Source organism: Chiloscyllium punctatum, chromosome 1 (genome assembly GCF_047496795.1).
Source record: "Chiloscyllium punctatum isolate Juve2018m chromosome 1, sChiPun1.3, whole genome shotgun sequence".
Lineage (NCBI taxonomy): Eukaryota > Metazoa > Chordata > Chondrichthyes > Orectolobiformes > Hemiscylliidae > Chiloscyllium > Chiloscyllium punctatum.
In genome coordinates, this window is record NC_092739.1 from 23,389,905 (window position 1) to 23,413,528 (window position 23,624).

General features: G+C 41.9%; 1 protein-coding gene across 2 annotated transcripts in view; it reads right to left on the reverse strand.

Moving 5' to 3' along the window:
• afap1 (actin filament associated protein 1) overlaps positions 1–23,391 on the reverse strand; it is a 269,598-nt gene extending 246,207 nt beyond the window's left edge. For both annotated transcript variants that reach the window (XM_072577343.1, XM_072577254.1), the window contains exon 1: positions 23,237–23,391. In XM_072577343.1, the coding sequence (XP_072433444.1) occupies positions 23,237–23,279 (43 nt within the window). In that variant the 5' untranslated portion in view covers positions 23,280–23,391. The remainder of the gene's footprint in view (positions 1–23,236) is intronic.
• Positions 23,392–23,624: the final 233 nt, after the last annotated feature.

Below are 23,624 nucleotides of genomic sequence, written 5' to 3' on the forward strand. Positions count from 1 at the left end.
TTATCTCTCTGCTCATAATATTCTGTGACTATGTGCTTCCCTCTCACTTCACCTGACAAAGGGGCTACGGTCTGAAAGCTTGTGATTGCAAATGAACCTGCTCAACTAAGACATGGTGCCACGTGACTTCAGACAGAAGTTAGGCTAAAGACTCAAATTTGCTACATCTGCAGGTAAATGCATAATTTATCACGTGACATCATTCAACTCAGGATTTCTGTTTTACAGTGGGATGCTGAGACATTGCTACAAATTTTACATTCATAATATGTATCTTTCCCCTCAGTGAAACACATCACACCACAGCACAAATCATAGGCAAACATGAACTTTCCCTCCCCTAAGAGTGCTGCATGCTCTGGGTGGAATTTTATGCTTTTGTGATATGAACAGGAGGCAGGAGGACAAACACATACACACCCCAAGCCCACTCTTTCAGTCAGTGTGTTGGGATATCATCCCAGAGGCAGGCAATTAAGAGGCTACTTCCAGACCAGCCATCAATGATGGTGGACAGATTCCTGAGAAACAGAAACCCCTCCAAGAAGGTGAGCACTGTCTTGAACGGTCACACCAGGGTATCACCATCTGGAGGCACCCTCCAAGAATTAAAAGGGTTTGCGGGGACTGTCGAGGCAGTCCCAGCCCACCTATCAGGACACCTTCCTCCCCCATCCGGACCATTTCTGGCTGCCCAGATCCATTATTAAGCTGCACTGTCTTGCGTCTTCCTGATCCATTACTCTATCTTCAAGCCTGACTAACCATCCACAATGAACCACTTTTTTGCCATCTAGTCTGCCCAGACACTTTGCAGGTCTGCATGGATCAGACTCTCCGCAACCATGTGCTGCCTCTGCTACTAGGCCACTATATCCCCTTGCCCCCCTTGAGGTCTGGTTGAATGTAGTTTCCACTGGCCTGGAGCCTCAAACGTACTCTTCAGAAAAAGTGAGAATCTATGGGTTAGGGTTGGGAAGAGGAGAGGGGAGAGCACTGGCCATTGTTTCTGCTGGCTCATGGTTCACTGTGTCTGCAAATGTGCACTGTAGTCCCCCTGAACTGCTGGTGCACAAAGGATGCTTTGGCAATTGCAACAGGAGACTATGAGCAGCCATTATCTCCCAGCCCAGTGAAACCCATGATAGAACGTCATCATGGAAGATGTGGAACCCAGATGTGAAAATGAAACATCAGACAGTTCCAGGACAATTGGTCACGCAGCACCTCAGACCAGTCACTGGCAAGTTATCTCCAATGACCTGGCAACATCCACATGGAGCCCACAGATAGGCATTAAATGGTGGTGACTGACTACCTACCATTATTGAAATAGCCTCTGCTGGTGAGGAGCCTACTGCAAGAAAATCACCTGTGGGAGGAATCAATCAGACCACTGATCTATTAGTTGCATCCCTGAAATTTCCCCCAGTTCCTTCTTTCAAGTCCATCGTGACAGGATCAGAAATATTTCACTTTTCCCCCACTCTCCCTCCTAAAGTTTTCATTATGCTCTCTTCATCTTCAGTACACCATTTTTTCCAATTCTCTCTTTCCATTTGGTGCAATCACCCAAATCTGTGTTGAATTATCTCAATAGACAATACACAATAGGTGCAGGAGTAGGCCATTCGGCCCTTCTAGCCTGCACCGCCATTCAATATGATCATGGCTGATCGTTCCTAATCAGTATCCTGTTCCTGCCTTATCTCCATAACCCTTGATTCCACTATCTTTGAGAGCTCTCTCCAACTCTTTCTTAAATGAATCCAGAGACTGGGCCTCCACTGCCCTCTGGGACAGAGCATTCCACACAGCCACCACTCTCTGGGTGAAGAAGTTTCTCCTCATATCTGTCCTAAATGGTCTACCCCGTATTTTTAAGCTCTCTCTAAGTTGGTGTTTCATTCTCCTCTCTCCCCCCGCCACCCTGCTTTCTAGATTATTGCTCCCTTTCCCCATACCATGTTTTGTGTTGCCATCTCTCTCTCCCCTTCTACATTCGTTTTGTTCCCTCTCCCTCAGTGGCAAGCTGATGAAATTACCAGTTAGCCAGGCACTTCCCTGGATAGTATTAGGTCACCTGCTGGATTGACCCACTGGTGTTTCACCAGGAATTATCAATGAATCTCTGAAGAGAGCTAGGTGGTACAGGATAGGGATCAAGGGATGGGGAATTTGCTGGGGAGATGGGTAGAGTCAGACACAAGGACTGGGAGCTATTAGCAGGCCACAGTGACTTCATAATTCGTACTGTGAATTAGGTAGCTAGTATTAGGCTTCTGGCAAGCCTTACCGTGCCTGTCAGGTATCTTTCTGGAGACATAAGATCACGCAAGTCTCAATTAATCCCTGAATCACCACTAAATTCTGGTAGACTTGGATAATGAATTTAAGTGGCTCATTAACAGGCCTAATTGTCTTCCAGCCACTATTAGACAGTTTTAAAGAAAGGACAGGAGCTGGATCAGTGTGTGAAGGACTCTCCATTTTGTGTGTTAGGGAGAGGACTCGCCTCTGACTTTATGGTCCAGGCAGTTCAGTCAGTGAAAAAAAAAGAGCAAGGATTTTAAAGAAAACCTAATGCAATCTGTGCATCTCTAAAGAGGCCAGCACTTCCTGCTCATTTGTCGATCTGAGCATGGTTCTCTATGCCTGCTTGCGGACTTGCCCACCCCACCTGCTCCAGGCTTCACCAAGTCCCGTTCGACATGTACAAACCACGATTTCCAAGGACTACTTTGGAGGAATGTTCACGAGGCCAATTGGGGTGATTAGGGACCTCAACTATGACTCAAAGCCAAAATGACCCTCTGAGTCAGGTGACTAGCCAATCACGACAATCACTCAACTGAATTACTGATTTCTAATTTACCGTTAACAATACACATTGTTTATCTACATAACAAAAGTGAAATCAGCCACAGATTCTACAGGTCCAAGTGAAGGTGGATTGAAATTGCAACTCTAGTTACAAATCTGGGGGAAAAAAAAACAAAATCTGGTAAAATGATTCAGAAGAGATTTGCAGGTTAAGTTATGAATGGAATTTATTACCTCAGGAAAGAAGCAACTTCATGCATATATTGGTGTTTAATTCCAAGTTTTAATGAAGTAATCTGTCCAGAATCTCCACCTCAGATGCAACTGATACGCACAGACTGAATAATTGAAATTGCAATACATTTCTGAAGCTTTAGCAACTGCTTACTTTTCACACTAGTTAGGTATAAGCTCATTAAATAATGAGCCAGGCAATTACCATGCCAGTTCTCGTTGTACAACAGCCGTCTCCTTCCTTCAATACAGACCGCCCTGCAGCTAATAACAAATTGATCCAACATTGTGGCTAATAGTAACAATATAACCAAAACTCAAACCATCACGTTTACTTCTGGATTACACAGCATTACAGGCTTAGCACGAAGATTTCAAGCTGGCCCGGATTCTGAAAAGCTGGGAACCAGTCTACTCTGAAAATGTAGCTGCCACGTTGGCCTCTGTGTCGTGTTCACACTACAACAGAAGAAGCTGTATCTACAAAAAGTGCCGACTGGCAGAACCACATAGAGAATAGCATGAATAACTATTTAAACTCTTTTCGCAGTGGTCCTGCCAATCAAGAAATTGAGAACATCTAAAGAATTTCAGCGTTATTTCTATTAGAGAGGACACAACTCCAATCAGCACCTGCACGGACATGAGCAAAGATTCAGATTTAGAACTCTTCCACCTCACTTACTTTGACACTATTTTACTCCTGTTAAAGGCTTTACCAGATCACCTTTCTGCCACTTACTATGAAGTTGCCTTCTTCAATGTCTCCCAACAGGATATAAATTGTAATTTATTTTTGTTTACTGGAAGAGGAAGGCTGTGCCATGGGCAAATGGACCCCTTACTTTTCTCATCACCCCTCATCTCAGACATTCCTGCCTGCACTTGGCCCAACTGGAGACTCGAGAGTTAGGAGGGCAATCTTCTCCTGCCCAGAATATTGTTTTAAAAAAATTACAATTACAGAAGATCCTACATGACTGTTAAATGCAGTTAAAAAATGTTCTGGGTACATCTTCTCCATCACACCTCCCACCCTCTCTTTCTACTATCTGAAACTTTCCCCTGGCATACTAACTGTCACAGTTCCCTTTCAGGCAACCTCAAAGTAATTCCCAAATTATGACAACACAACGTTTATATGTGCAACAGCTTGAATGCAAACTTAACTGTAAGCAATAATCCATGGGAGCTAATGTGACAGATCTGCCGGAGTTGACTGCAAAGCAGATGTGGATAATGGACTGTTCCTTTAGCTCTGTCTACTATCTCCAGTTACACCTTGCTACTTACACTCAAGTGTAAGTGTACTTCACGAGATTGAGATTTGTAACTCTAGGCATTTTAGCTGAGGGGGAAATATCACCAGACTCACTAGTCAGCAGTATCTTCCTTACAACTTACACCACAAACTGATCATGATCATTCACGTATTCTATCCTGTCTACACTCCCATAGAATTGATATATCTCAGCTTGCACTTGGAAACAAAGTGTGTGAAAGTGTTCTGAACAATCTGCACAGTTGGATGAACAAGGCCCTGATCTTTCTCCCCTTTTCCTCTGTCTCTTTCTTTGGTATGTCTAGATAAACAAAAAGAAGGGTGAACGCCTACCAGGCAATGTGAAGAGACACAGTTCATGTTATTTTCTGTGGAAGTGATGAGGATTTCACAATCTAATGCAAGGTATGAAGTGGACAAGGAAAGTAGAATGTGGTGACCTGCATTCCTGTGTCACCATCTTCAAACTTTGGGCATCATCCCTTCCTAAAAGCTCAAATATTCAGAAACAATAAGACGTTATATGCTATGTATCCAGCAGTGCTTGCTTCTCTCCAATTACTGTTATAGACTGAAGAAAGAAGACGACACAGCCTGGTTAAAGTGTAAACAATTTCTAGTTGCCATAATGTGCAGCCAAAAGGAGTCATAAATGTTGGTAATTCTCTCTGTATGGACTAACCTACCAGAGGAAACAGAGATTGTTGGGTGCCCTGCTACTTGGAAATTTGGCTCACTCCTGCCATTCCCAATTGCGTCCACCAAGCTGAGGGTTCTCCATACACTACATGGCCCGCACAGCATCCTCAGGTAAGGCAGAGGGTGGTGGGGTATGCTTCCTGATCAACACTTCCTGGCAAGCCGCTGCTGCCCCAGACTTAGTAGAATCAGCATTTTACTGTAAGGTAACGTAACATATTCTATGACATGAGTTCTAAGAATCATAGATTCCCTACGGTGTGGAAACAGACCATTTGGCTCAACAAGTCCACACCGACCCTCTGAAGAGTATCCTACCCAGATTCCATTCCCCTACCCTACTCTTCTACATTTCCCTTGACTAATGCACCTAACCAATACATCCTTGAACACTGGGCAGTATAACATGGCTAATTTGCCTAACCTGCACACCTTTGGACTGTGGGAGGAAACCACAGCATCCAGAGGAAACCCAAGCAGAGGAAACCCAAGCAGACACGGGGAGAATGTACAAACTCCATACAGAAAGTTGCCAGAGGTGGGAATTGAACCCAGGTCCCTGGCATTGAGAGGCAGCAGTGCTAACCACCATGCCACCCTCCGCCTCAGCCATTCTGGCAGCAGTATACATACCATCCCATGTGAATGTGGAGAATGCCCTAACATTCGAGACAAAATTCCCCGAGGTCGCAAATTAATTGTAGCTGTTGACTTCAACGAGGCCAACCTCAAGAGGGTGCTGCCAAAGCACCACCAGAGAATCAAACATCCTGGACAACTGCTACACAACCAAAGCCTTCAGTTCCATCTCCGCCCAAACTTTGGAAAATCTGATCACAGCGCTGCATTCCTCTTCCCATCTTACAAACAGAAACTGAATCAGGAGGATCATTTACAAAAGGAAGTACATGGCTGGTCTGAGGCTATGGAAGACTGTCTCTGAGATTGCTTGAAGTCGGTGGACTGGACTGTGTTCAAGTGTTTGTCTAAATTTTCCTCCAATCACCATTGCGGACTTAATTAGCAAATGTGTAGAGAACTGCATACCAAATAAGCCAGAGTGCTCCCCTACCGTAAATCTTGGAAAAACCTGGCAATCCACTCCCTATTGGAGGCCAGACATACAGCATTCAAAGTCAGATAACCCAGATCAATGAGAAATCTAGATATGATCTCTGCAAAGCCATCAAGGATGCCAAGAAGCAGTAGCAGATTAGAGGTCATATCTCCTAAAAAGACTCCTGCTGCCTATGGAGTGGCACAGTGGTTAGCACTGCTGCCTCACAGCACCAGAGACCTGGGTTCAACTCCCACCTCAGGCGACTGACTGTGTGGAGTTTGCACATTCTTCCAGTGTCTGCGTAGGTTTCCTCCGGGTGCTCCGGTTTCCTCCCACAGACCAAAAATGTGAAGGTTAGGTGAATTGGCTATGCTAAATTGCCCATAGTGTTAAGTGAAGGGATAAATGTAGGGGAATGGGTCTGGTTGGGTTGTGCTTCGGCGGGTCGGTGTGGACTTGTTGGACTGAAGGGCCTGTTTCCACACTGTAAGTCATCTAATCTAATCTAAAAAACATGGGATACAAAAATGAAGCAGAGCAAGGTAACAGGCAAAGATACATCCCTCCTCGTTGTGCTCAATGTGTTTGGTGCTTGGTTTGAGCAGAATACCTCAGGTGATGCCTACCACAACAGCCCAGGATATACCTGTTCCCCCGCTCACTGCTGTGGACATCAGATCGGACTTCCTGGGAGTCAACCCAAGGAAAGCAATGTACTTGATTGATCTGCCCAGGATCTAAGCATTCAAGTGGTGGAAGTATGCACTGACATCTTCAACCTCTCTCTCCTATAAGCCGTCATCCCCATCTGCTTTAAGATGACCACCATCATCCCTGTATCTAAGAAAGCTTTGATAACTACCACCCAGTGGCTCTGACCTCAATAGCAGTGAAGTGCTTCAAGAGGCTAGTCAACTCTGTATCAGCTGAGGTCTCCCAGTCTGCCTCAAACTCCTCCAATTTGCCTACTGATGTAACAGGTCCACAGTGGATGCCATAGCCTTAGTCCTGCGTTCTTCTCTGGAATATCTGGACAGCAAGGACACGCTTGTCAGACTCCTACTCATTGAAGGAAAAGCTGTAGTCAACACTATTATCCCCTCCACACTGATCTCAAAACTCCATGATCTTGGTCTCTGCTACTGGATCCTCAGCTTCCTGACTAATAGACAGCAAATCACTGAAGACAGACAACTGTACTTCTTCCACAATAACCCTCAACACTGGAGCCTCTCAAGAATACATCCTCAGCCCCGTATTGTACTCCCTGAGCACCAATGACTATGTAGCCAAATTCCAAATGAATGCCATCTGTAAAAGTTTGCTGACAACACCACTGTAGTAGGACAGTTATCTAACAATGAGGAGTTAAAATACAGAGGGGAGATAATTGATGTGGTGACACGGTACAATGGAGAACAACCTCTCACTCTCTATGTCAGCAAAGCTAAAGAACTGATCATTGACTTTAGTAAGAAAGGAGGAGGACATGCCCCTGTCTACATCAACAGAACTGAGGTTGAAAGGGTGGAGAGCATCAAGTTCCTTGGAGTGACGATAACTGATAAGTGTCATCTTCCCATGGAATTGCAAGGTCAAGAAAACACAACAATATCTCTTTTCCCTCAGACAGCTCAGGAAATTTGGCATGTCCACAAGAACCTTCACCGCTTTCTACAGATGCGCCATTAAAAGAATACTGTCCGGGTGCTTAATAGCCTGGTTTGGCAAATTCTCTGCCCAGGATTGTAGGAAATTACAGAGGGTGGTGCGCATAGCCCAGGCCATCGTGGGAGCCAACCTTCCATCTCCGGACTCCATTTACACAGCTTGCTGTCACAAAGGCTACAAACATCAAAAGGCCCTTTGCACTCTTTAATGATCTCCTATAACCTCTTCCATCAGACAACAGATACAGGGCCTGCACAGTGCTAGTTGGTTTAGGGACAGCTTCTTCCTGGCCATTATTAAACTATTGAATGGACTATCTAGCCTCAAATAAATGTTGATCTTGCTAACGTTGGTCATTCTTGATTGCCCTATGCAATGTTACCTGCATGCCTTCACCTAATATCTTTTGATCTGTACATCCTTACTTACTATGATCTGTCCATACTGCTCTAAACAACGTTTTTCACCGTACTTTTGTACAAGTGACAATAAATTTAAAAATCAAAAAGTTAAGTGTTAGATTCCATTTGTGACTTAGCAGGATGAAAGAATGCAAGGATGTGAATAAAGGAATACTTTCAGGTATAAACAATGGGTAGAAAGGGAACCATGCTACATCACAGCCATTAATATTAAGTTAGCAAAATCAGAGCAAAGTGATTTTACAAATTTTAACCTGGTATAATGATTAACTTACTTAATTCATTCTTAGAAGCAGGGTGCTGGTATTCTTTATTTTGCCACACTGGATAACGGTGATGCCAGTTTTCCAACACTGAGATAGTGGGCTGGATTATCATGGAGTTGGGAAGACTCCATAGAGATGATGGCCGGTATCCAAGATGGAATCCTTAGTCCTATATATTTGTTGTATGTGTCTGTCTCAATTTGTCAACTCAGAAATGCACATTTAATGAGTTTTGAGAAGATTTGTAGCTCAGGATGTAGGTTTGCTCACTTTCAGTCTGAAAGCTACACCGGAGTCTCACTGATGACGTTACCTAGTATGGTGATGAAACGTGCAAAAACAAACCTTTGAGCTCAGCGAGCAAACTTACATCCGTGTAACTTTACCATTATACACATCTTATTAGTTAGCAGGTGCAATCAAACAGGTGATACTGACAGTGTTGCCAAGAAGATGCACATGAGGATTTAGGGCACACCTCCATATAGCTGATTGCACATGGTAACCAACAAAGAGAAAATGCTTTGATATTTCAAATGGCAGTTGCCTATACTCGTACCAATAGTCACAACTTATACTCGGCATACCAGTCAACCATTTTTTTTTTAAATGAGAAACTCTAAAAGGCTACAACCTACTGTATCTGAAATTGTCAAGAAAAACAACTTGAGATCTGCTTATGATACTTGGGCATCCTAAATGTAACAGTTGTCAGAGGAAGTTAGAGATATTGGGCCAGATTTTTTGCTGGCAAGGCAAGATGATTTATTTGGAAATATCTGAATTTGTCAGAACTGCATCCATAAGATGGGGGTGGAATGGATTCCGTGCTTGCTGACCCAGAAAACAGCCCAAATGTGGCCATAGCGGAAGGGTGTGCTGAGGCAGGTTGGTTAGAAGGCCCATTGTGGTTTTCTGAGGCATCAGCCTAGTTGTATTAAAGGCTATAATCCAGCCTCATCCTACAACACAGTCTCAATTGTTCCTATGCCCCCTTCATTTCCCCAAGCCCCTTCCATGCCCTTCATTCAGTAAAGATTATGGACATAAACAATGAGCTACATAATAAAAATCACATTAAACACTTATGAAAGGGAACACCCATCCTGAAATGTGCTTCTCCAGTTGGCATCATTATGAATTCTTGTAAGAGTTCCCAGCCATACTGAAAGTCATGATGAATTCACAACCAAGGATTCCCCCCAGACTATGAAGTCTAATTCCCAGGCAGGTCGGGATATTATATGATTAATAATAGCCACAACAGCATTTAAGCCCACAATGGGGGATGGCTAAAGTTGTTGTTGGATGACATTCAGGTTTTGCCGCCACATGGGAGGCCTATTCCCACCCCTCACCTTCCCCATGTATCTATTATCTAGGAAAACATAGAGTCCCCATTTCACTGTTTTTATAATGTGTGTGTTTTCTGGAAATGAGAACCCAATATATACTTAGGAAAACTGCCGGTCTTTATTTATGCAATACGGAAAGCTATAGGCAAGGAATTCCAGAGATTTGAACCCAAGTGGCTGCAGGCTTTACGGCCTAGTGAGTAAAGAGAAGCACAATTCACAAGAAGTTGGCATCAGTAAAATGGACATTCAGATAAACAAAATGTGGGACTGCAGGCACACTAACATAAAGAATGTATTTAAAGACAGGCACAAGAAACGTTATATTTCGGGCACTGGGGAACGAGAAGCTCATGTACATCTGTGACAATATAGGTAAGAATGTGCTGCATTTTATGACCAGGGTTAGTATATTTGAAGCAAGAGAAGCTCAAAATAAAAAGTGTGTACTCTTCCCACCACTTTCTCTCCTACCTCAACCTGTTTCTGATATTACAGTGAGCAGGGAAGGTGTCACATAGCCTGCTTGGCCCAAGGTGTGTTGAGGCCAATAAGTGGCCAACTAATGGTCACTTGAAAAGGTTCTATTACACCTCCTATTTGACTCGGGAAGATGAAGATCTTAAAACAAAAATTTAAAGAAGTTCCTGAAATTGTGATGTCCTAAAACATACATTGGATGAGGCAAGCAAGGGAAAAATGGTAACCATGAACTGCTCTCAAACAACAAGGCAAGAGGAGAGAATTTCCATAAATTCTGTCCTCCCTGTACTTGTTCCAATTATCCTCCCACTGATGACTAGAACACTGGGCCAAGCCACTCCCTCCAGGCAGGCAGCCCATTAAATCGACAGCAGATTCCTTTAACATTACTTGAACTTAAAACGTTATGACTGCACCGCTGCTATTAAATGCTATTGGCTAGCAGTCTTTTTCAAGCATCTTTATCCAATCAGATTTTCTGGAAAAAGCTGTTACAAAAATAAACCAGGAAATTATTTCACCACTATTCAATATCGACAGGAGTCTGGAAGAAATGGCCTCATCACAGCTGAGACCATTATTTGAGCAAGCTCTGTAACATTTGGCATGCAGATGGTCCTGACTTTGCAGTGTAGTAACACAAAGAAACATTTGGGAATAATTCTCCCTGTAAAATTGGTTTAGATACATTTTAAGTTAAATGTTCCTTAACTAGTCTCATTTATATCTTTCAAGATACCATTTTTAAAAAAAAAATTTACTTTATTCCCCCCGCCCTGTACAATATACCAAGTTGGCCATCAATAGACAGTATAAAAGAGAAGTTCAAGTCAATTAGCCCATACAAAGCAACTCCGCTAAATTGTCTCATCTCACGGGGTACACAAAAACTCCTCTTGGCACCTCCCTGGGCAATGTCAGCAAAGTTATTGCATCCAAAAACAAAACTGCAGGCTCTTACTACCACTGTTACAACCATGCTCCTACAATTCTACACTGACATGCTAATCAATCAGTACCTGGCCATTATGGACATTCAATAAACAGATTTCTTATGAAAAAGAATTTCCATCCTATTTTACTAAAAACACTCTTTTCAAAACAATCCATCATGTTTGAATTTGAAAATATTCTCCACTGCTTCAAAACATAAAATCAAACTTGATTACACACTACATGTTGAATGTTCTTCCCCTCTCTCACAGCTGATTCATTCATTAATTCACCATTAGCTTTTTCTTTGCACAATGGAATCTACCCAAAAACACGAAGTGGCAGTTGGATTCTGTATGTGTTGAGCGTGACTAATAATACATTTGTATGTCAGTCAGTCTGGAAGTGGTTTGCACCTCTTGCTGGTGTATAAAGTGTCCAATTTTTATTATGGATCAATTGCTCCAGGACCAAAAGGCACCTACTTCAAGCTCTTTTATACTGATGTTTGTTTTTTTCCCTTAGATTTCAGGAAACCAAATGTCTGTGAGCTAGCACCCTGTTTTTCACAATATTAAATCCAGCTCATTTAGCCTGACAGAATTACAGACTCAAATTTTAACAGGTCTACAATTCCGCAACCAGGATAAAAGAAATCACATTTACTGCAGCAATTCCAGACCTGTCTCCCCAAATCCAATCTAAGTAAATACTAATATAAAAACTGTTTTGATGTTGAAAGTAATTATGTTTTTTCAAGGACCATTACCTTCATAATAGGTGAAGAAATCTACATTAAACGAGCAAACATCTGCTTCCACTGCTTCAACTCCTCAGTTTGTCAAAAAGCTATTACAGGCATGTTGCCATTGGAGGTAGTGGTGGTGTAAGTCAACAGAAACCTTATTGTTTGAGTGCACTAGTTCAAAAAGTAGTATCACCTCAACTGGCTTCTGCATTCCAGAGGAAATACAGGTCAATATTACTGTTGCTCATAGCCTCCCAATGTTCCTTGCTTAAAAGGTGTGAATGGCTGAACAGGCTTTTAGTTTGGTTTTGATATTCCAGTCAGATAGTGGAGTGCAACACAGAAAGAGAACCATACGATCAAAGATGCCATCTTTCCAATGAGACATCAAAAGTAAAAGCTGTCCTATCAAGGAATTGCAAAATAAAGTTAGTTTTTGGAAATATCTGCAGTTGTCAGTTCAATAGCAAAAAATATATGCAGAATTTCCAAAATTAAAAAATGTTCATTGCAGCATCCCTGGGATTTGTACTAAGAGATAATTTAATTATCAATTATTAAAATTACATAATAGCTTCAGAAATGTGACAGTTTCTGAAGTGGGAAGACAGGGAAGATTGCTAAAGCTGCAGGTGTATTGAGGAGCAAGGACTGATGATTCGGGATAGTCAACATGGCTTTGTGTGTGGGAAATCATGTCTCACAAACTTGATTGAGTTTTTTGAAGAAGTAACAAAGAAGATTGATGAGGGCAGAGCAGTGGATGTGATCGATATGGACTTCAGTAAGGTGTTCAACAAGGTTCCCCGTGGAAGACTGATTAGATCTCATAGAATACAGGGAGAACTAGCCATTTGGATACAGAACTGGCTCAAAAGGTAGAAGACAGAGGGTGGTGGTGGAGGGTTGTTTTTCAGACTGGAGGCCTGTGACCAGTGGAGTGCCACAAGGATCAGTGCTGGGTCCTCTACTTTTTGTCATTTACATAAATGATTTGGATGCGAGCATAAGAGGTACAGTTAGTAAGTTTGCAGATGACACCAAAATTGGAGGTGGAGTGGACAGCGAAGAGGGTTACCTCAGATTACAACAGGATCTGGCCAGATGGGCCAATGGGCTGAGAAGTGGCAGATGGAGTTTAATTCAGATAAATGCGAGGTGCTGCATTTTGGGAAAGCAAATCTTAGCAGGATTCATACACTTAATGGTAAGGTCCTAGGGAGTGTTGCTGAACAAAGAGACCTTGGAGTGCAGGTTCATATACCTTGAAGGTGGAGTTGCAGGTAGATAGTGTGGGATATAGGTAAATTAATGTTACTTCTGCAATTCTGCAATTGATGTGGAGGAAATATATAATTGTTTTTGTATTAGCTAAAACTGTATGTCAGAAGGTAGACATTATGGGCAAGTAGATAAGATGTTGTGAGGGGATGAAGTTAAGCTAGATACGCCTGTACAAACAGTAGATATAAACATGTGCTTCCCACTTTTACAAAAACACAGGAACAAACCCCAATTAAAAGGGTCATAGGGATCAGAACGGCCTCGGGAAAGGCACAGATGAAGGGGGTAGATAATGATGAAGAAAGAATACGCCTAACAATGACCTACAGCAGGATGAGGTCAAACAGCCTTGTGAGACCAGAAATAAGCATTTTGTCACAGACAAGGCCGGATAAGGCAAGAGATAAACAGGGGTAATGGGGGCCGGTCTTAGGGAAGTGGACGATGTAAACAGGGGAGGGAGCAGTGTAAAACAATAGACATCAAATCATATAAATGTTGTGGATGAATTGAATTTAGTGTGTGTATGTCCTCGGCCTTGTAGACAGCGGACATCACACCCGCTTGCAAGTGTAAAATAAATGACACTACTGATTCAGATCTGGTCTCGGACTGAAATTATTGAAGTGAGTGGGCTTTGTTTCTCACAATAGGATAGTGAAGAAGGCATTTGGTATGCTTTCCTTTATTGGTCAAAGTATTGAATACAGGAGTTGGGAGGTCATCTTGCGGCTGTACAGGACATCGGTTAGGCCACTGTTGGAAAATTGCGTGCAATTCTGGTCTCCTTCCTATTGGAAAGATGTTGTGAAACTTGAAAGGGTTCAGAAAAGATTTACAAGGATGTTGCCAGGGTTGGAGGATCTGAGCTACAGGAAGAGGCTGAACAGGCTGGGGCTGTTTTCCCTGGAACGTCAGAGGCTGAGGGGTGACCTTATGGAGGTTTACAAAATTATGAGGGGCACAGATAGGATAAATAGACAAAGTCTTTTCCCTGGGGTCGGAGAGTCCAGAATTAGAGGGCATAGGTTTAGGGCGAGAGGGGAAAGATATAAAAGAGACCTAAGGGGCAACTTTTTCAAGAGGGTGGTACGTGTATGGAATGAGCTGCCAGAGGATGTGGTGGAGGCTGGTACAATTGCAACATTTAAGAGACATTTGGATAGGTATATGAATAGGAAGGGTTTGGAAGGATATGGGCCGGGTGCTGACAGATGGGACTAGATTAGGTTGGGATATCTGGTCAGCATGGACGGGTTGGACTGAAGGGTCTGTTTCCATGCTGTACGTCTCTATGACTCTGAGTACTGCTAAAATAAATTACTGCAAATTATACCCCACAGGTCATTTATCATTGGAATCTCCCATCTCCAGCTGCAAAATTTAGAAATTTTCTTTTTTAACCCCACTTTACATGTCTAAAAATGGCATAGGCCTTTTGCTGATTCAGTGCAGAAGGACAATAGCTTTCCATCTCCCTCCTGATCCTGAGTAGGATAGTTGAAATCCAGCCAGAAAGCAATGCACTTTTCCAGAGTTTGACCTCCCCCACTCAGTTGTGCTCCTACTTTCATTCATCTAGCTTTTGTACCAACAAATTTTCTGCAAACAAAATTCCTATTTCATCCCAACTATCACAGACAGAAACCTCAAGACCAGATAATCGAGACTGCAAGCTCCATCTAACAGTATCTGAGGCCATTAGTTTGTTCATTTGAAGTGAACTTATCTGCATTCCTAATCAGTGATTTGCTAGATATACAACGCAAGACTGTGAAAGTCTGCAGTTACAGATACCAGACATTCAATTCTTGTAACAATGGTAATAAATATGTGAGCTAGGGATAATGCCACTGTGCAATTATGCTGGGACATTGTTACCAAATCCTATCAGTTTGTAAAGTTAGTTTACATTAAGAGGACCAAACTTAAGCATTTAGATTAAACAAAGCTTATTTCTTCAATGCTCCTAAATTTACACAACAAATAAACGCATTGTCAAATTCTTTGCAAAACAGTTTCCTTTCCTTTCTCAATTTATAACTGCATATTTGCAGCAGTTTTTCCTTTAACTTCAAAACCTGATAAGAACAAACGAAGGTTGTTTCTGCATGATCCTGATACAAAGCATTCAATCAATCATATTTAGGAATGCAGCAAATATAGTGCATATGAAGTTTCTGAAGGCTTTTGATAAGGTATGTCACAGAAGACTTGTACTAAAATTATGTACCAACACTGGTAAAAACCCAGAGCAAGATTACAGAGCATCTGGAAGTGGTATGCCCCGCAGGTCACTGTTGGATGACATACAGATGGCGCTGGATACAGAGTACACAATATTAAATATATGTCAGCAATTCAATGGAGTGAAGATGATTTGTGCTTCTGCTTAGGAAATCAGAGATAAGGAGTCAAATTAAATTGATTTCTGAACAAGGGGAGGGGTTAGGCAAGTTTCTTGACTCAAAGAAAATATATTAGGTTATTAGGAAAGAAAGACCAAAAAGAGTGAGATTAATTGGATAGGTCTACCAAAAGTTTTGTAAGGAAAATCTTGTGTCTATTATATAAAAAAAAATTGGCTACCAAGAGCAAACAAAAGGTAGTCCTATTCATACAGCACATTTTAAATGCTAAGGAGTTTCCAAAGCATTTCACAGCTAAAAGAAGTGTAGTTGTGTGTTTTAATGTAGTTGCTTCTTTCTGAAAATGTGATGCCATAAAAGCCAATGCGGTTGTCAGCAGCTGGATGGAAACTGATAAGTGTAGAATTTAATTGTTTAATTGTTTGGTACGTAATTAAGTGTGTCTGTCAGCTCTTTGTTCTGTGCACTTGCTTTAAGAAACATAGCTAGTTATGGTTACAGAGAAACAGATACTACACCAAAAGCAAGAACCATGCGAGCAGACATGTTAAAGCATTAAATAAAGCTCCTAATCATATATAGGAAACATGCACAAATTCTAGAAGTACTTATCTATTGATAACACAAGATCCAGCTTGAGGAAAAGAAAAATGTAACTCTCCACTTTAAGCCAAATCACTGTGCAAAAGGTAGACAGGGCAAAGAAAAAGTTCAGTGTGCCACTTGGAGGTAACTATGGCTGAATGTGATGAGTGGTATGTGCATACCATCACAGACAGTAAAACATCAGGTCATTTTAAAGATCATGATTTGGAGATGCTGGTGTTGGACTGGGGTGCACAAAGTTAAAAATCACAACTCCTGATGAAGGAGTAGCACTCCGAAAGCTAGTGCTTCCAAACAAACCTGTTGGACTATAACCTGATGTTGTGTGATTTTTAACTTTTTATAGATCAGTCAGTTGAGACTATGGGCATCTCAGTGTTGCTTATCACCACAGAAGTATCTATACAAAGTGACAGTCTCCACCATATTACTTTCTCACTCCTGCAAGAAACAAAGTCTTCAAACTTGATTATTGTAGTTTAGAGAACAATAACAAGAATGTCCTATGAAAATTTCACACTAAACAACTACAATCTATAAAGCCAGAATGGTAAAGAGGTTTTATCAGAGTAAACTTGTTCAATAAGCTTGGCTTCAAACCTGAAGTCCTTTATTTACTGGTTTTAGACAGATTAGGGGATACTGTCATGCTCTTCCCATAAAAGGTATAATTTCTGCAAGTTTCACAAAATGAGAGAAGGTTAACAGTCTATGCTGAAGTCTCAGAAGCTGAAATGACTTCAAATAGAGACAGTATTGATTATGCTCAATTATATCTCTGTGGGTATCAAACTTAGTCAATGAATCAAATTTGCCAAATTTCAACCGTATGTTGATTAAGGCAGTCAACAGACTATTAGATTAGATTCCCTACAGTGTGGAAACAGGCCCTTCAGCCCAACAAGTCCACACCAACCCTCCGAAGAGTTACCCACCCAGACCCATTTCTCGCTGACTAATGCGCCTAACATTATGGGTAATTTAGCATGGCCAATTCACCTGACCTGCACATCTTTGGACTGTGGGAAGAAACCGCCGCACCCGGAGGAAACCCACGCAGACACGTGGAGAATGTGCAAACTCCACACAGACAGTTGCTAGAGGCTGGAATTGAACCTGGGATCCCTGGTGCTGTGAGGCAGCAGTGCTAACCACTGAGTCACCATGGACATGTATTCTACCCAATGATCAAATAAATATTATGGGTACACAGTCTTCACAAGTTTGACATATAATTGGTCTATTTTTAAGATAATACTAGCATAGCAAAGCAAAGAGGTTAAAGCTTTTGTTACTCGTGAAAATGTGTTTTAGTACAACTAATGTCCCACTAAGTTCGGAACTAACACATTCGAAAAGATTATTTCAGTCTTGCCAGGATGTTCATCCTTCCCACAACATTGTCTTCTGTCCCTTCCATGAGTGAAATTTATCATCAATAGTTCTTGTCAGCATGTACAACACACTTTTACTGTCAGAAGGATTAATGCACTTTCCCCACCATCCAACATTAACTTGTTCAGATGCAGAATCAGTGCAGCTGGAGAAAGGCCTACCTATAACCGGTCAACGATATTCCATAAGACCATAAGTTATAGGAGCAGAACTTAGGCTATTTGACCAATTGGGTCTCCACCATTCAATCACAGTTGATATGGATTTTCAAAACCATTTTCCCGCTTTCTCCCTGTAACCTTTTATCCCTTTGGCAATCAAGAACTTATCCACCTGTCTTAAATATACTCAGGTGACCTGGTCTCCACAGTCTTCTGTGGCAATGAATTCCACAGATTCACCACTCTAATTAAAAAACACCTATCTCCTTTACCAAGGCTGTGTCCTCAGGTCCTCTTCTGTCCTGCCAACGGAAACACCTTCCCAATGTTTACTCTGTCCAGGTTGATCAGTATTCTGAAAATTTCAGATCCTGTCTCATCCTTCTAAACTCCATCGAATATAGCCCCAGAGTTCTCAAATGATCCACATGTGTGAAGTCTTTTATTCCTGCGATCATGCCATGAACCTCCTCTGGACGCTCTCCAGGGCCAGGACATCCTTCCTGAGGTATGGAGCCAAAAATTGCTCACAATACTCCAAATCTGGTCTGACCAAAGCATTATGAAACTCAGAAGTACATCCCTATTTTTATATTCTAGTTCTCTCGAAATGAATGACAACATTGTATTCGAGTCTGTAGTTAGGAAGGCAATGTGCAAGTTTACCTTAGGGAGAAGTTGCACTAGGACTAAGTCTCTTTGCACTTCAGATTTCTGAATTTTCTCTCCATTTAGAAAATAGTCCATACCCCTATTCTTCCTACCAAAGTGCACGGCCTCACACTTGTTGCACTCCATCTGCCACTTCTTCGCCCACTCTCCTAACCTGTCCAAATCCTTCTGCAGCATGCCTGCCTCTTCAATACAACCTACCTTCATGCAATTTGACATTGAATTTGTGATAATAAATTGGCTACACTGAGACCATGGAGCCTCTTTGAAAGCAACAGTACAAAAGATACACAAATGGAACTGACAATCACCACAAATAGCATTTATCATTTCAAAACGTAACAACATCTCCCCAGACCTTGTGCTTTTTCAGCCATACTCAAAACATACATCCAACAGATGAACTAGGTTATGGAAATGGAGGTGTACTCTCACAGGCCACTAAAGGAAGCAAATGACCAAATCATTTGTTCCACCAATTATCGGCAGCTGAAAACAAATCATCTACTGAAGTGTGGGAAGCACTCGTCTGCATTTTTGCTTGTGAACATTTGAGCTACATGTATCTCAATCATTGAAAGTTCACTTTCTGCACTGATCTTAAAGCATCAACCAAATTGTAGCTGGGACCGTCAGGGAGACTAGTGGTTGCTCTGCTCTGAATGAAGTTTTTCATGGTATTCATTTTAAAAATTCCTGCCAGAATGTTTAGTCATGTATCACTCCATTAAAACAGAATTAATATCTGGATACTTTTCCTTTGTATACATGGTCATGAAGAATAGGGGTGAGATACCTATATTACCAGAAGGAAAGAGAAATCTGCAATAATATCACTTTTTATATAAAACAGGTAATAAAATGTTTTAAATAACAAAGGTTCACTCAGTACTAAGCACTAGCAGATAATAAAGGCATTTTGGTGCTTTGCTCCCCCCATAAGCAGAGCTTATCCAGTGTTTGTTCTTGGAAATGAAGAGGATTGTATTCATTATGTATAGTGTTTGCAAAGATTCTAGTGATTACACAGGTGATTGTCAAGGCTGATGTGCCCTTGGAAGGTTCTGCTACAAATAAGACAGGATACTGCAGACTATTGAGTTTTGGATGAATTGTTCACTCTGGAGGTCTTCTGCTTGCATTTTCTCTTTGCCTTCAATGGGTGTTCATTTTCCATGAAAGATGTACTGACTTCATAGTTGTTGCACCTGATGCAATGCCCTTGGGCCAGCTTCTCCCAGGACTCAAAGTTGAAATCAAACTTCTAAATGAAGATTCACATCATCTTTGTAACATTTACTTTGACCATTGTAAGGGTGTATCCCCAGACTCAAGTTCTCTATGGTAAGCAAATTACTGTCATTCTGGCTAGATGACATGTCTCTCATAATTTAGGATTGATGCCTGACAGGCCAGCTCAGTGAACGCTTCTGCATCTTGTGTTTTGCTGTACCATCTACACTTCAGAAACAACTGTAAGCAGATCAAGTGAAAGTGATTGAGCTTCTCAGCAGAACATTGTTACATGGGTCCAAACATTACATTGGTAAAGTAGGGTTGCAGGACTATTACACTACAGACTTCCAGTTTGTGGGTAGACTTTTCTTCATTCCTAAACTGATTTTGATGGCTATTGTTGCTTTGTCAATTCTTGCATGCATCTCATCATCCATGCAGACAGCAGAAGATAAAGTGCTGTTGAGATAAGTAACCTTATCAGCTGCTGGCAGATTTTGGTCATGGCCTGAAAACTTGGTCCCAAAATAGGGTTGTCTTGGAACAATGGCTATACATTATTTTTCTTCTTGCTGATTTTGACAGCACAGTTGTCACACTCATTGGAAAACAAGTTCATGCTACACTGTGTGTCCAGCTCTGCACTGGCTACTAATGCATAGTCATCAGCAAACAGAATTTCATGAGATATATCCATGACAGCCTTGGCATTTGCCTGGAATGGTCTCAGATTGAGCAGCTTCCTGTTAATGCAGTGTAATTCCAAAGGCATGATCATCATAGGCATCAGAGAACAAAGCCGTGAAAAGCATGCTGCAGAGTATCAGCACAAGTACACAGTACCACTTATAGAGTCAGAGATGTACAGCATGGAAACAGACCTTTCAGTCCAACCTGTCCACACCGACCAGATATCCCAACCCAATCTAGTCCCACCTGCCAGCACCCGGCCCATATCCCTCCAAACCCTTCCTATTCATATACCTGTCCAAATGCCTTTTAAATGTTGCAATTGTACCAGCCTCCACCACTTCCTCTGGCACCCTCTGCGTGAAAAAGTTGCCCCTTAGGTCTTTTTTATACCTTTCCCCTCTCACCCTAAACCTATGCCCTCTAGTTCTGGACTCCCCCCACCCCAGGGAAAAGATCCTATCCATGTGCCTCAATTTTGTAAACCTCTATAAGGTCACCCCTCAGCCTCCAACGCTCCAGGGAAAACAGCCCCAGCCTGTTCAGCCTCTCGCTGTAGCTCAAATCCTCCAACCCTGGCAACATCCTTATAAATCTTTTCTGAACCCTTTCAAGGTTCACAACATCTTTCTGATAGGAAGGAGACCAGAACTGCATGCAATATTCCAACAGTGGCCTAACCGCAACATGACCTCCCAACTCCTGTACTCAATACTCTGACCAATAAAGGAAAGCATACCAAATGCCTTCTTCACCATCCTATCTACCTGCTATGAACCTGCACTCCAAGGTCTCTTTGTTCAGCGACACTTCCTGGGACCTTACCATTAAGTGTATAAGTTCTGCTAAGATTTGCTTTCCCAAAATGCAGCACCTCGCATTTATCTGAATTAAACTCCATCTGCCACTTCTCAGCCCATTGGCCCATCTGGTCTAGACCCATTGCAATCTGAAGTAACCCTCTTCGCTGTCCACTACACCTCATAATTTTGGTGTCATCTACAAACTTACTAACTGTACCTCTTATGCTCGCATCCAAATCATTTATGTAAATGACAAAAAGTAGAGGACCCAGCACCGATCTTGTGGCACTCCACTGGTCGCAGGCCTCCAGTCTGAAAAACAACCCTCCACCACCACCCTCTGAGCCAGTTCTGTATCCAAATGGCTAGTTCTCCCTGTATTCCGTGAGATCTAACCTTGCTAATCAGTCTCCCATAGGGAACCTTGTCGAACGCCTTACTGAAGTCCGTATAGATCACATCTACTGCTCTGCCCTCAATCTTCTTTGTTACTGCTTCAAAAAACTCAATCAAGTTTGTGAGACATGATTTCCCACTTGTGACTGGGGATGGGTTAGAAGATTCAACAACATCCAGGTTGCATGCAAGTATGCCATTATGGAAATGCCAAACCATTGTGCTGAATTTCTCAAGCCAGCCAAATTTCTCCATTACCTCTCAAAGTCCTCAAATCCTCAATATCAGAGCAACAATGCAAAATCCTGTATCTCACTTGTATTGTGGATGCATTAATATTTTTAAACGCATGAGATACCTCACTGTACTCAAAGAAATTCAATGTAAAGAGTAATAAAACTCAATTCCTCAGAAAAGCAAAAAGACAGTTTATCTTTTTTGTCTCTCTTGGTCCACCACAGGCATAGGATCAATCACTTTCTGTTGCAATGCAATTATCTACAGCACACAAGGATCACCTTTGTGCAACCAATCCAGCTATCTAGTTGCTTTCATGGGAAACACTTCTTTGTCAATCTTTCTCAAGTGTGAATCTTTCATTAGCTAATATAGAACATTGAAAAATCACATCGCTGTTATTATAACCTAAAAAAGGGACTAAATACTCATATTTTCCCACAGAAGATAATTGTTTTAAAGATCAAAAATGACTACATTTATTACCATACACCCATTAATCCAAGAGACAAAATGTGTTTTAATACGAGTATAATGTGATTGATTAGGACAGATCTGAATGACAGTCGACACTTTCCCTGACCAGGAGAAATACGACAGGGAATCTAAGCAATAGTGTTTTAAAACTGCCCTCTGGGCAGGTGATTTCCTCTCTCCCCTGGGTAATTTCCTGCGTGACCAGCATACACAATAAGCAACACAGGAATTGAATCTGTACATCATTACCTTCCGAACAATAAATCACGTAGAATCCACCCTTTAGATGCTTTGTTTGGCTGTCAAGCGCTCCCTTTACGTCCCGTTACACTGTGCAATTTATTTAATCGTTCTGAGTTAACTGACAATAATGTAATTCGAGTCAACAATGAGCATTTGATAAACTGTAATGAAAAGTGAAAATTAATACAATATAATCCAAATATCAAACGCGTCAAGGAGTTTACCAGTCTTCTTTTAAGATCCTGATTTGCACCACGGACCACAAAATACCATTAAAAATATTTCAGAAAAACCCTAAATTGGAAATGACTAAAAAGACTTAGCTCAACAGCTGAAACAATCACAAATATTAACAATAACCATTCTCGTTCATGTTTAGAAACGCTGCCTGGAATCTTCCGATCATAGAAATGAAAATACATTTGTACGTGCAAATACATAAGAGTTAATAAAGTCAAACTGTGCTATTGCAGCTTTCCCTTTCTCTCGAAACCGTAATAACTGAAGTCAGCTTTGGCCGTTTCTTTGCGCACATGTACTTCATACTAGCCGTAGTGTCTTAAAACGACTGAATTGATCATGCTTGAATCTGTCAGTTACTGGGGCGGGGGGGAAAGAGAAGGGTACAATGCAATTTAACTCCAAACTGTGATTCTCAGGCAGTTCGCCGCAGTGCTCCTGTGAAGCATACCTTTGATACATGTTTCCATTTCCAGTTGCTTTTTCTGTTCCATGTCTGGCAGTGCAACACAGTTGCGACTTCAGTGAGTTACAGTGTAACGAGCCCCTCACTCCACTCCGCTCAACGCTCCTGGCCTCACGCTCTCTCAGTAGCTCGCTCTCGTGTTGCCGCCCCGCCATCTGTCAAGACCCACCGGGTGACTGACAGGCCCTACCATCCAATCAGCAAAGTCTAATCGTTTCAAGCTCACCAATAGACATCGGCAAAGACCCGGAGTGCCAGCGTAACAATGCTTGGGGCCAAGATTGACAGATCCATTAACAAATCAGAGGGAACGACAACCTTCAGCCAATCAGTGAGAAAAGTACCCGCCGCTCGTCTTGGTCGTGGGCCAAAG